The sequence below is a fragment of the Pongo abelii genome, chromosome 8, assembly GCF_028885655.2.
Source record: "Pongo abelii isolate AG06213 chromosome 8, NHGRI_mPonAbe1-v2.0_pri, whole genome shotgun sequence".
NCBI classification, from domain to species: Eukaryota; Metazoa; Chordata; class Mammalia; order Primates; family Hominidae; genus Pongo; species Pongo abelii.
The window spans coordinates 82,295,282-82,308,292 of NC_071993.2; the positions used below are offsets into that span (position 1 = coordinate 82,295,282).

A 13,011-nucleotide genomic window follows, 5' to 3' on the forward strand; every position below is an offset into this window, starting at 1 on the left:
ATCCCTCCCCCCTCCACCCACCCCACAACAGTCCCCGAAGTGTGATGTTCCCCTTCCTGTGTCCATGTGTTCTCATTGTTCAATTCCCACCTATGAGTGAGAATATGCGGTGTTTGGTTTTTTGTTCTTGCGATAGTTTACTGAGAATGATGATTTCCAATTTCATCCATGTCCCTACAAAGGACATGAACTCATCATTTTTTATGACTGCATAGTATTCCATGGTGTATATGTGCCACATTTTCTTAATCCAGTCTATCATTGTTGGACATTTGGGTTGGTTCCAAGTCTTTGCTATTGTGAATAATGCTGCAATAAACATACGTGTGCATGTGTCTTTATAGCAGCATGATTTATAGTCCTTTGGGTATATACCCAGTAATGGGATGGCTGGGTCAAATGGAATTTCTAGTTCTAGATCCCTGAGGAATCGCCACACTGACTTCCACAAGGGTTGAACTAGTTTACAGTCCCACCAACAGTGTAAAAGTGTTCCTATTTCTCCACATCCTCTCAGCGGTCAACAATTTTTGTCTTGAGCAATGCTAGGAGAATAAATCAGTGAATGACACGGGAATACAAACAGAAGGAAAAAAAAAAAAAGCAATGAAAGGACACAAAATGTCACTGGAGAAGAAAGTGTTAAGAAAAAGCAAAAGAATTAATTATGGAGCCCCTCCTTTATGCCAGTCAATGTGCTCTCCCCTTTCTATCTCACATCTCACAATAATCCTGTAAAGTTCCCCTATTTTTTAGATGGGGAAACTGAGGCTTAGAAGTTAAATTATTTGCCTAAGGCCACACAGCTAAGTAAGCAGCAGAGTTAGTATGTAAACACCAATCAGCACAACTACTCCAAAGCCCAAGTTCTCCTTCAAACTTACAGTGGAAGAGGGAAGGAAGCAAAAAAAAAAAAAAATATATATATATATATATATATATACACACACACACACACACATATATATACGTAGATATATGTATGTGTGTGTGTGTGTGTGTGTGTATATATATATATATATAGTTGATGGTACCACTGAACACTAAAAGATCAAGCAAACCTATGCCATTGGTTGTCAACCCGTGGGTCCCCTGGCTTGACATTTTTCTCTTGCTCCACATTGAGGAACTCATCCCTTTTCCTCAGTTTGTTTTCCACTCAATGTAAAATATGAAATTGGGACATGGTGTTAATAGATGTCATACTACATACTTATAGCAAGTATTTAAACTCTTTATTAATTCAATTTTAAGTGCTCTAATTAAATTGTATGCCTTGACATCACACTGAAAGTTGTTTAGAACCACTGTATCACCCCAGCACAAGGGTCCACACATAAAAGGTCCTTTGATCCAACAGGTAACACTCATCCCTTACCCATCCAGTCATCTCTCCGTCCATATTCTTAGGCCCCTTTGTGGTTAAAGAAATTTGAAATACATTTATATATAAATAATAGCGTTTCCAGAAAAATCTACAACCGAAAAGTTACCATATACGCCCACACATTAGATTTAAAAGTACGAGTCATATTTACCTAGGTCTGCCTTCTCCTTGAGAACGTCTTTGAAGTTCAGTCCACTGTTTAGGGTTGACTGCCTGTACTTCAGCAGAGCTTCCTTCTGTCCATTCCTTCCCAAGGCCTCAGTTTTCACTGGTCCAGCATGGAGGCCACATCTCCACTTGGAGAAATCAGAATGTACCCACTTGACCAGGTCTTCAAGCTTCACAATCACCTTTTCGGAAACAGCAATGACTTCATCCTACAAGAGGTGGTTGGGGAAGAACAAAAAATGTTATTTATAGGTTTGAGGGAAATGATCCACTCTCCACAAGGCCCATCTGAAATGCCATGCGAGTGGTTTAACCTAATGCAAGGAGACTGTGTGCATTCTGGTGACACAGAATCTTTAGTAACTCACTTCATTTCAATGGTTTTTCACTGCTAGTTGTTTAGTTAAGGAATAATTTTTATGTTTGTTATACAATTAGAAAGTATCCAAAAATAGGACAGTAATTCTAATAGCCATTTTTAATGTTGGTTGCCCAAGTTCACACTCTACCTAGCTGACCACTTGGGTGAAAGCTAGTTTTTAGGTGTAATTAATTGCAAATGTAAAAAGTGAAAGCTAGATGACTAATGGTGAGCCTGTCTCTACATAAATGGTCTAAGTAAATCTAGGATTCTTGGAACTCTGACTCACCCCCAAATTCCTATGTTTATGGTACATTTTCCCTTGGCTTATACACAAATATTGAATTTAACTTTTGTCCTAAAAATTAAATAAAACTGTGATGTAATCCCAAAAGAAATACTTCATAAATGTTATGTGCTTCCCACTGAAAGAAACTTACACATTCTCATATTTCTCAAAAACTTTGTAAGCTGAGAAATGAACTGATTTTTTCTTTTAATACATATGGGGTAGGGGGTGAGAGGGTGAGTGAGGAAAAAGTCTTTGAATTTAAGAAAAGTAGTTGAAATGTAAGTTTCTCCTCTGGATCATAAATTTGAATGTTAAGCATCTCTAATTGCTTCTAGGAAACAACCAACTTTTCTGACTCAGAATTAGTTCAGCAAGATATTTAATAGACTTCCATACATGGAACAAAGGGAGGCCCCTTCACCCGAAGATTCTTTGGAAAAGGCTCAAGGTCATCTCACTGGGTTTTAAGTTAAGTTATTTAAGCATTTGACATTTCAACTTGAACTGACTTCTTTCATTTCTTTTATTTCACATTTCTGAAGAAAGCCTGGCTGTGAAAACCTCTAAGCTTACAAAATCTTAGAAATATTTTTGACAAACAACAACAGGAAGATGTCTCAAAGCTATTAAACAAAAGGAATTCACAACTGATTCTGGCTAATTTTGCTGTTAAACATGACTTTTTCCTCCTCCCCAAACATGACTTTTTCCTCCTCCCCCTGCCCCACCGACACACACACACACACACACACACACACACACACACTTCCTCAATTCGAACAAAAGAAGGTTATTAGGATAAGCTTCACATAATAAGAAGCCCTGGGTTGAGGTTTTTTTGTTTTTGTTTTTTTTGATGTTTTAAGGTAGGATCTAAAATTTCAATTTTACTCATTGAGTTCCAAGCTGCTTCTGAGAAGAAAGTCTGTTAGGCAGCAGCAGAGTAACAAATACTCTACCAAAAATGAAAAGTAAAACTTTAGTAATGGAATCCTTTCCCTTATCATGATTAAATATGAACTACCACTAAATGGGAGACAAGGTGGAAACTGTGTTTTTATTGTGTGCTCAAGAAAAAATTTGAGTACTTTATAAACAATGGGGCCCATTACAAAGTACCATTTCAACGGATGATTTCCCTCAGATTCACCACACCATCCTCTTGAAATAAAAGATCTGTAGTTGTCATGCATTTTATAGCTATTTCATGGTGATTATTAAATGTCAGAATAAAGTCAGGCTAGATATTGTTTCAAAGCATATGGGAACAGCTTCTGGACAGGAGACACCAGAAATCAAGTTTAGAATATACTGGAAAATAATTAGGTGTATCAGTCTCAACATTAGTAAAGAGAGAATTTGGCAACATTTTGACTAAATACGGTTTCCCAGAAGAGACAAGTTTGTAGATGAGTGTTATTTTCAAATAGCTCTCTGATCAAATGATTATCATTTCAATTACTAGTTGCTTCAGACCTTTTCCAAGAAATGGCATGACTATCTCTGGATGGCTTACAACACCCTCCAAACAAATAGTTTATTAACCAAGAGAAAATACTCTCCTTATGATGTCATTAATGAATAAACCCATCTTTTATGATTCAGTCTATAGGTTTTGTCCTCCCTTTTTCCCCCTCTCTCAAACAGATCTTTCATGAATATACACACACACATAAAAACAAATGCAGGAATTCACATAAACATGCATAAGCCATAAACCCAAGTTTGGCTTAATTGTGAAACCACCAGTATGTTTTACTGTGGATTCACAGAGAAACTGGCCCTGCAACATTGTCAAACGCCATAGAAGGAAATCTGATAAGGAGAGGAGGGGGAAACAACAAGCCAACACCCCCCTCCCACCACAAGAAAACAAAAACTAGCCAACATATATATAGAAAATGTCTCCGGAAACATTACTATGTGCACACAATGGCATAAATCACATGTTCGCATTTACTATTCTGAGCAAGTGCTGACTAAAGTTCCTAATACTCACCATTCTTGGGCAAGTCTCTACGTCTAAGAAAAGAATTTCAATAAGCTCATCTCATGATTACATTAGCTCTCTGCAAACTGAGAATTAGCACTGGATAAATATTGCTGATTTACTCTAATACAACACAAAAGGAGCACAAAGAAATACACTTTGTTATTCTATTAATGTACCTTGGCTTTTCAATTAACCCAGCTCTTAATCAATATTTATGTAAGCTGCGTTGAGCCACGTTCTAAGTCCTTATCCCCTTTCGTCATTGTTTTAAACTGCCTATTTCTGTAATTTGGATTTAGTTTCTACCATTGTACAAAAACAGCTCATTTAATCATAAATCCTCTAAGTCAAGAGGAGCTCATCCAATCAAGAAGTCACAAACCAGTCAGCCCATGTGCATGGTGGCCCCTTCCAACTGTTCTAAAACTTGGGAAACTTTAGGCAAAAATACCCAGACCTCAATCTTCTCTCATAAAATAAAATAAAGGCCAAAAAATTAAAAAATAAAAAACAGTTGAAACTGATAGAAGCTGCCTTCTTCAGACAAGATGTAAAATCCCCACCATTCCCTATTGCATTGTATTCAGTCCAGTTTTCCCTTAACTATCTGGCCCCCGCGTGCAACAGACATTTAAACTTGTAACATTGATTTAGCTCACCTTTCTCATTTTACTGATGAGGACAGTGAGGTTCAGTGACATGTCCAAGAACCAACTGACAGCAGGACTTGAACAAAGATCCAGGTTTCCTATCAGCCAAGACAGCATCTTGGACTCTGCAGCCAGATTGCTTGGGTTCAAATTCCAGCCCCGGAATTTACTTGCTGTGTAACACTGAGCAACTTCTTCAACCTCCTTGTACTTCAAAGTTTTTTTTTTTTCTTTTTTTGTAGAAAGACAGTATAATAATTCTGTTTGCCTTGTACAGCAGTAATTGCCAGGACTCAATGGGTTGATACAAATGAAGTAGCATGTCAGAATTAGCTATTGTGATCATTGTTATTTCTACTCTACATTGGTGTTTTCCAAACCGTGGCATGCAGAGATGATTTTAGATGGTTCACAGGTAAACTTTTAATTTAATTAAATTAATTTATTTATTTGAGACGGAGTCTCACTCTGTCGCCCAGGCTGAAGTGCAGTGGCATGATCTCAGCTCCTGCAACCTCTGCCTCTCAGGTTCAAGCGATTCTCCTGCCTCAGCCTCCTGAGTAGCTGGGATTACAGATGCCCGCCATCACGACTGGCTAATTTTTGTACCTTTAGTAGAGACGGGGTTTCACCATGTTGGCCAGATTGGTCTTGAACTCCTGACCTCTGGTGATCTGCCCGCCTTGGCCTCCCAGGGCGCTGGGATTACAGGCGTGAGCCACCGCACCTGGCCCAGAAATAAACTTTTAAAATGTATATTAAGTTTTTCATTGCTTATTTGTTTTGTATTTACTATTTATGGGAAGGTGGTACTGGTTTTCCATTTATAGGAGATATAGCAAGTTTCCTCTTTAAATAAATTTAAGTTAAAAAAAAAAGGGCCAATTTGAACACAGGCATTAAGTAAACACAGGGAACATGTGGATATAGCCAGAAAAATAAAAGTCAAGATGCTATGAAAATAAAATTTGGAATGATGTGTTATATCATTGGTTTTCAAAGTGGGTTCAGAAACCCTTGGGAATCCCTGAGACCATTTCAGATGGTCCACAGGGTCAAAACAATGATCCTAAAACTACTAAGACATTACTGGCTTTTTTCACTCTCATCCTCTTTCAAGTGTATATATAGTAGGGTTTTCCAGAAACGATGTGACATGTGATATCACAACAGAGTGAATGCAGAAGGAGATATGAGAACTCAGCTCTCTGTATAAAGCTAGACAGTAAAGAGATTTACAAAAAATGTAAAACAATGCCACTGTTCTTACTAATTTTTTGTTGTTTTTGAAAATATGGTTAACTTTCATAAAAAGTGTGTTACATTTACATGAGTTTATATTGCTATTTAATTTTATTTTTAAATTAACTTACAGTAAAATCTCCTTTTTTGGTGTACAGTTCTGCGAATTTTATCACATGGATAGATTCATATAACTACCATGACTATATTGTCAGGATGCAGACTAGTCCCTCACCCTCAAAACCCCTCATATTAATTCTTAGTAGTCACCCTCTCCCTCCACTCCCCACCAGCTCCTGGCAACTACTGATTTGTTCTTGCTATAGTTTTTTCTTTCCTAAAATGTCATATAAATTGAATCACACAGTACAAAATCTTTGAGACTGCTTCTTAAAGCAGCCTCAAAGAATAATGCCTTTGAGATCCATCCATCCATGTCCCTGCTTGTATCAATAGCTTATTCCTTTCTGCAGAGTTCTTACGTATCCATGGTATGTTCGTGTCCCAAAGTTTGTTTATCCATGCACTGACTGAGGGACATCTGGGTTGTTTCAATTTTGGTGATTACAAACAGAGCTGCTATAAATTTCCATGTACGGGCATACCTCTTTTTATTGTGCTTCACTTTACTGCACTTCACAGATATTGCATTTTTTACAAATTGAAGGTTTGTGGGAAGCAAGTTTTGCCAAGCAAGTCTATCGGCCCCATTTTTCCAACAGGAGGTGCTCGCTTTGTGTCTCCAGGTCACATTTTGGTAATTCTTGTGATATTTCAAAACTTGTCATTACTGTTATATCTAGTATGTTGATCTGTAATCTTTTTTTTTTTTTTTTTTTAATCAGAGTCTTGCTCTGTTGCCCAGGCTGGAGTGCAATAGTGCAATCTCGGCTCACTGCAACCTCTGCCTCCCAGATTCAGACGATTCTCCTGCCTCAGCCTCCCGAGTAGCTGGGATTACAGGCATGTGCCACCACACCCAGCTAATTTTTGTATTTTTAGTAGAGACGGGGTTTCACCATGTTGGTCAGGCTGGCATCGAACTCCTGACCTCGTGATCCACCTGCTTCAGCCTCCCAAAGTGCTGGGATTACAGGTGTGAGCCACCGCGCCCAGCCGATCAGTGATCTTTAATGTTACTATTGTAATTGTTTGGAGACGCCACAAACCATGCTGATATAAGGTGGCAAACTTTATTGACAACTGTTTTGTGTTCCGACTGCTCCACTGACCTGCCTTTTTCCCCAGTCTATCTCCCTCTCCTCTGGCCTACCTATTCCATAAGACTCAACAATAATGGGCTAATTAATAACCCTACAATGGCCTCTAAGTGTTCAAGTGAAAGTAGGAGTCCCATGCCTCTCCCTTTAAATCAAAAGCTAGAAATAATTAAGCTTAGTGAGGAAGGCATGTCAAAACCCGAGAGAGGCTGAAAGCTAGGCCTCTTGTGCCAGTTAACCATGTTGTGAATGCAAAGGAAAAGCTCTTAAAGGAAATTCAAAGCACTACTCCAGTGAACATACAAATGATAAGAAGGCAAAACAGACTTACTGCTGATATGGAGAAAGTTTTAGTGGTCTGGGTAGAAAGATCAAACAGGCCACAATATTCCTTTAAACCAAAGCCTAATCCAGAGCAGGGCCCTAACTCTCTTCAGTTCTATGAAAGCTAAAAGAGGTGAGGAAGCTGCAGAATAAAAGTTGGATGCTAACAGAGGTTGATTCATGAGGTTTAAGGAAAGAAGCTGCCTCTGTAACTTTCAAGTACAAGGTAAAGCAGGAAATGCTGATGTAGAAATTGCAGCAAGATTTCCAGAAGATCTAGCTAAGATAATTGAAGGTAGCTACACTAAACAACAGATTTTCAACAGAAGATGAAACAGCCTTATATTGGGGAAAAAAGACCATCCAGGACTTTCATAGACAGTGAGATGCCAATGCCAGCTTCAAAGCTTCAGAGGACAGGCTGATTCTTCTGTTAGGGGCTAATGCAGCTGGTGATTTTAAGTTGAAGCCAATGCTCATTTACCAACCTGAAAATCCTAGGGCCTTTCAGGATTATGCTAAATTTATGCTGCCTGTGCTCTATAAATGAAAAAACAAAGCTGGATTGAGAGCACATCTGTTTACAGCAGGGTTTACTGAATATTTTAAGCCCGCTGTTGAGACCTATTGCTCAGAATAAGAGATTTCTTTACAAATATGACTGCTTATTGACAACGCACCTGGTCATCCAAGGCTCTGATGGAGATGTACAAAGAGATGAATGTTGTTTTTATGCCTGCTAACACAACATCTATTCTGCAGTCCATGGATCAAGGAGTAATTTTGACTTTCAAGTCTTATTACATAAGAAATATACTTTATGAAGCTATAGCTGCCACAGCGATCCCTCTGATAGATCTAGGCAAAGTAAACAGAAAACCTTCTAGAAAGGATTCACTATTCTAGATGCCATTAAGTGCATTCAGATTCATGAAAGTGGGTCAAAACATCAATATTAACAGAAGTTTGGAAGAAATTGATTCTAACCCTCATAGGTGACGACTTTCAGGAATTCAAGACTTCAGTGGAAGAAGTAACTGCAGAGGTGGTGGAAACAGTAAGATAACTAGAATTAGAAGTGGAGCCCAAAGATGTGAATGAATCGCTGCAATCTCATGATAAAACTTGAACAGATGAAGAGGAGTTACTTCTTATGAATGAGTAAAGAAAGGGGTTTCTTGACATGAAATCTACTCTTGGTGAAGATGCTGTCAACAATGTTTTTTGTTTTGTTTTGTTTTTGTTCTTTTGAGTTGGGGTCTGGCTCTGTCGGCCAGGTTGGAGTGCATTGGCACCATATGGCCTGAACTCCTGGCCTCAAGCTATCTTCTCACTTCAGCCCCCCGAATAGGTGGGACTACAGGCCTGGCTAAATTTTTAAATATTTTTTTTAGAGAGGAGTTTCACTATGTTGCTTAGGTTGCTCTCAAACTCCTAGCCTCAAGCAATCCTCTTTCCTCATCCTCCCGAAGTGCTGGGATTTGTGAACATTGCTGAAATGACCACAAAAAATTCAGAATATTATATCAAGTTAGTTGATAAAGCAGTGGCAGGGTTTGAGAGGGTTGACTCCAGTTTTGAAAGAAATTCTACCTGTGGGTAAAATGCAATCAAGCAGCACTGCATACTACAGAGTAATCTTTCGTGAAAGGAAGTGTCAACCAATGCATGGCATTTTAAGAAATTGTGATTTTGAGACCAGCCTGGGCAACATGGCGAAACCGCGTCTCAACAACAACAAAAGTTAGCCAGGTGTGGTGGCACACACACATAGTTCCAGCTACTCAGGGGCTGAGGTGGAAGGATCACTTGAGCCTGGGAGGTCGAGGCTGCAGTGAACCATTATTGCACCACTGCACTCCAGCCTGGGTGACAGAGTGAGATTCTGTCTCAAAAAAAAAGAAAAAAAAAAGAAAAAGAAAAAAGGAATTGCCATAGTCACCCCAACCTTCAGCAACCACCAGCCTGATCAGTCAGCTGCCATCAACATCAAGCCCAGATCTTCCACAAGCAAAAAAAATTACAACTTGCTGAAGACTCAGATGATCTTTAGCATTTATTGGCAATAAGGTGTTTTTAAATTATGGTATGTACTTTTTTTTAGACATATTGCTAATGCACATTTAACAGACTACAGTATGGTGTAAATGTAACTTTTATATGCACTGGGAAACCAAAACAGTCATGTGACTAGCTTTATTGCGATATTCATTTTCTTGCAGTGATCTGAAACCAAACCTGCATTATCTCTAAGGTATGCCTGCACAGGTTTTTGTGTGAACCCATATTTTCAATTCTCTAGAGTAAACACCTTGGAGACAGATTGCTGAGTGATATGGTAAGTATATATGTAATTTTTCTACAGACTGCCCAACTGTTTTCCAGAGTGGCTGTACCATTTTACATTCCCAACAGCAATGCATGAGAGTTCCAGTTGCTCCCCAGCCTTGCCAGTACTTGACACTATCACTGTTAATTAATTGATTATGAACAATTATTATCCTAATATGTATGTGGTAGTTTCTCATTGTGTTTTAAATGGTCATCTCTCTAATGACTAACGATGTCAAACATCTTCTTCAGGTGCTAACTTGCCAACTGTATGTCCTTTTTGGTGAAATGTGTGTTTAAGTCTTTTGCCCATTTGGTTATTTGTTTTCTTACACTTGAGTTTTGAGCGTTCTTTTAACTTTTTGTCAAATATGTGGTTTGAAACCACTTTCTCCTATTTTGTAGCTTGTTTTAAAATTATCGTAATAGTGTCTTTCACAAAGCAAAGGTTTTATATTTTAATTAAGTCCAGTTAGATTTTTTTTCTTTTATGGATTGTGGCTTGCCATTATATCTATGAACTCTTTGCCTATCCCAGGTCATAATGAATTTCTCCTATGTTCTCTTCTAAAAGTTTTATAGGTTTACATTTTACTTTTAGAAATATGATCCATTTTCACTTAATTGTGTATAAGTTATGAGGTTCAGCTTGATGTATTTTTGTGCATGTGGATGTCATAATTTTTAAGTGAATTAATAGATATTTTAAAATTATTTATCAGTTTTAATTCCTACTGTAGTAAATATCAATAGGTATAACCTACATAAACAAAAGCTCCTTGGGGCCCTCAATAAGTTGAGTGTAAAGGGTCTTGAGTCCAAAACTTTGAGAGCCATGGTATTATGTCACTAACCCAAGGCCTTTTCTTATTCTTCAATTTCTTTAACTTCTTTGTAGCATTTGGTAATGAACAACCCTAATTTTGACTTGAAACTCTCCTTCCTATTAAGAACTGTGAAGGGTCTGAGATTTTTACCCTTTTTGCAGACTTCCAAGTTCACCTGCCAGTTTCATGGATGTTGGCAGAAGCCATGAGACTCCTGGCCAGAGACAAAAAATAGTTAATTGCTCACAGTAATAGCAACAGTCAATGTACCAGCATTTGTGGTGGTTCTTTAATACTCAGTTCCCAAAAGGAGATGTGAAGAGGGATAGATGATACCTTTTCACACAATGGGGTGCACTACAGGAGAATAGTCCTGAGCATAGAGAACCTATATCTTTTTTATTTATTTATTTATTTATTTATTTATTTATTTATTTTTTTGAGGTGGAGTCTCGCTCTGTCTCCCAGACTGGAGTGCAATGGTGCCATCTCAGCTCACTGCAAGCTCCGCCTCCCGGGTTCACGCCATTCTCCTGCCTCAGCCTCCCGAGTAGCTGGGACTACAGGCGCCCACCACCACACCCGGCTAATTTTTTGTATTTTTAGTAGAGATGGAGTTTCACCATGTTAGCCAGGATGGTCTTGATCTCCTGACCTCGTGATCCGCCTGCCTCACCCTCCCAAAGTGCTAGGATTACAGGCGTGAGCCACCATGCCCGGCTGAGAACCTGTATCTTTAATACTGGACAGTAAGCATGCCTGCTCTTGTTCTGAAGAAAAACACTATCTTTGTCTTACAATGCTATTCACTATATAAAGATCTTTGAAAAGACAGTCCAGAACACAGACAGTCAGTGGCTTTGCTCACAAGATATGTATATATGCAAAAGACCCTTGGAGAACACCTACCCAACATCTATCACCTCTACATTTCTTTGCTTTATTCAATTTCTCTTCTTCCTCATTCCATCTCCCAACTGGGAAAATATATGAAACATATACTTAGATGCAATCTGGGATGTGGTCTTCTTTCTCTGCATATCACTCCTTAAAGAAATCATTCTCTATGGGGATTCCAATGCTCACCTCTAAAGCCCATGACTACATTGTACTGTTTGGTTCCAAAAATTCATCCATACTCTAGTCCCTTGTTATCAATTTAGATGCCTCAGAGTCAACTCAAGCTCAGCAGAACTGCACAGCCTTCCCTTTGACTTACTTGTAAGAAAATATCTTGCCTGGCACAAGGAGACTTTAACACTTCCCAACCGTGGCTAACCTCTCCATAATATCTATTCTTCCTTTCTAATAATAAGCTGCTAAATTGCTGGGTGGAGAATAAAGGCGTCATTTTTCTGCTTCCTTTTACAGCCAGGTGCAGTCACGTGACCAAATTATGACTACAGGATGTGAGTATTAGTGATATCCTTCCCGGATGTAATTCCCTCAAAGGGAATAAGTGTAGCTTTGGACCATATGAATGAGGGCAAATTGCTCGGAAGAAAAAGGAGCCCAGTCCCTAGAAAACCTCACAGAGCAAAGCCACCACACTAGCCCTGTGAGCCATCTACGTCTGTACCATGATAAGAGATTTTGAACTCCCAATGTATGTAAGCAACTATAATATATGAGTCTCTGTTACACATAGCTGAACCTATATCCTTAATAATATGCCATCCCTCCAGAGAAAGAACATGAACTTTTCTTATCATACTATGTTGTACCCAGTAACAGATCATTAGTAAAGAGAGCTATAATCACCTAGCGTCCCAAGGACAATAAATGCACAAGTGTAATATCAGAGGGGTTGGCAGGGAGGGGATGGAACAAGAACAGGAAAGCATGGTATACTCACCTCAATCTTCCCTGAACATCCCAGGCTTTCAAAATGTACTTTGTAGCATTTGAAACATGATAAATGTTGGGAACACAAAAACAACAATATGAGGTATTAGCTAAATAAATTGTGACACCAAAATACTAGTCCAACTAGTTGCATAAGGGTGGCAAACTTTCATCAAGATAGAAATTAAAAATGAAGAAAATCTGTTAAGAGTCAAATTTTAGACAGACTAACTACAACCACTTCAGCTTGTGTCCTGATGGAACCATTCCTGGCAGGTTCATGTGCCTCTGGTGTGCACCAATGGAGACAGGTTGGGGGAAGAATGTGCCACCTCGAAGCCTGGGTGGTTTGGCCACTCCCTTGCTTTCAA

General features: G+C 38.8%; 1 protein-coding gene across 1 annotated transcript in view; it reads right to left on the bottom strand.

The window, feature by feature from the left end:
- ARID5B (AT-rich interaction domain 5B) overlaps positions 1 to 13,011 on the bottom strand; it is a 200,429-nt gene that overhangs the window by 161,622 nt on the left and 25,796 nt on the right. Inside the window, exon 3 of the mRNA XM_024252990.3 lies at positions 1,539 to 1,764. Coding sequence (XP_024108758.1) covers positions 1,539 to 1,764 — 226 coding nt within the window. The remainder of the gene's footprint in view (positions 1 to 1,538; positions 1,765 to 13,011) is intronic.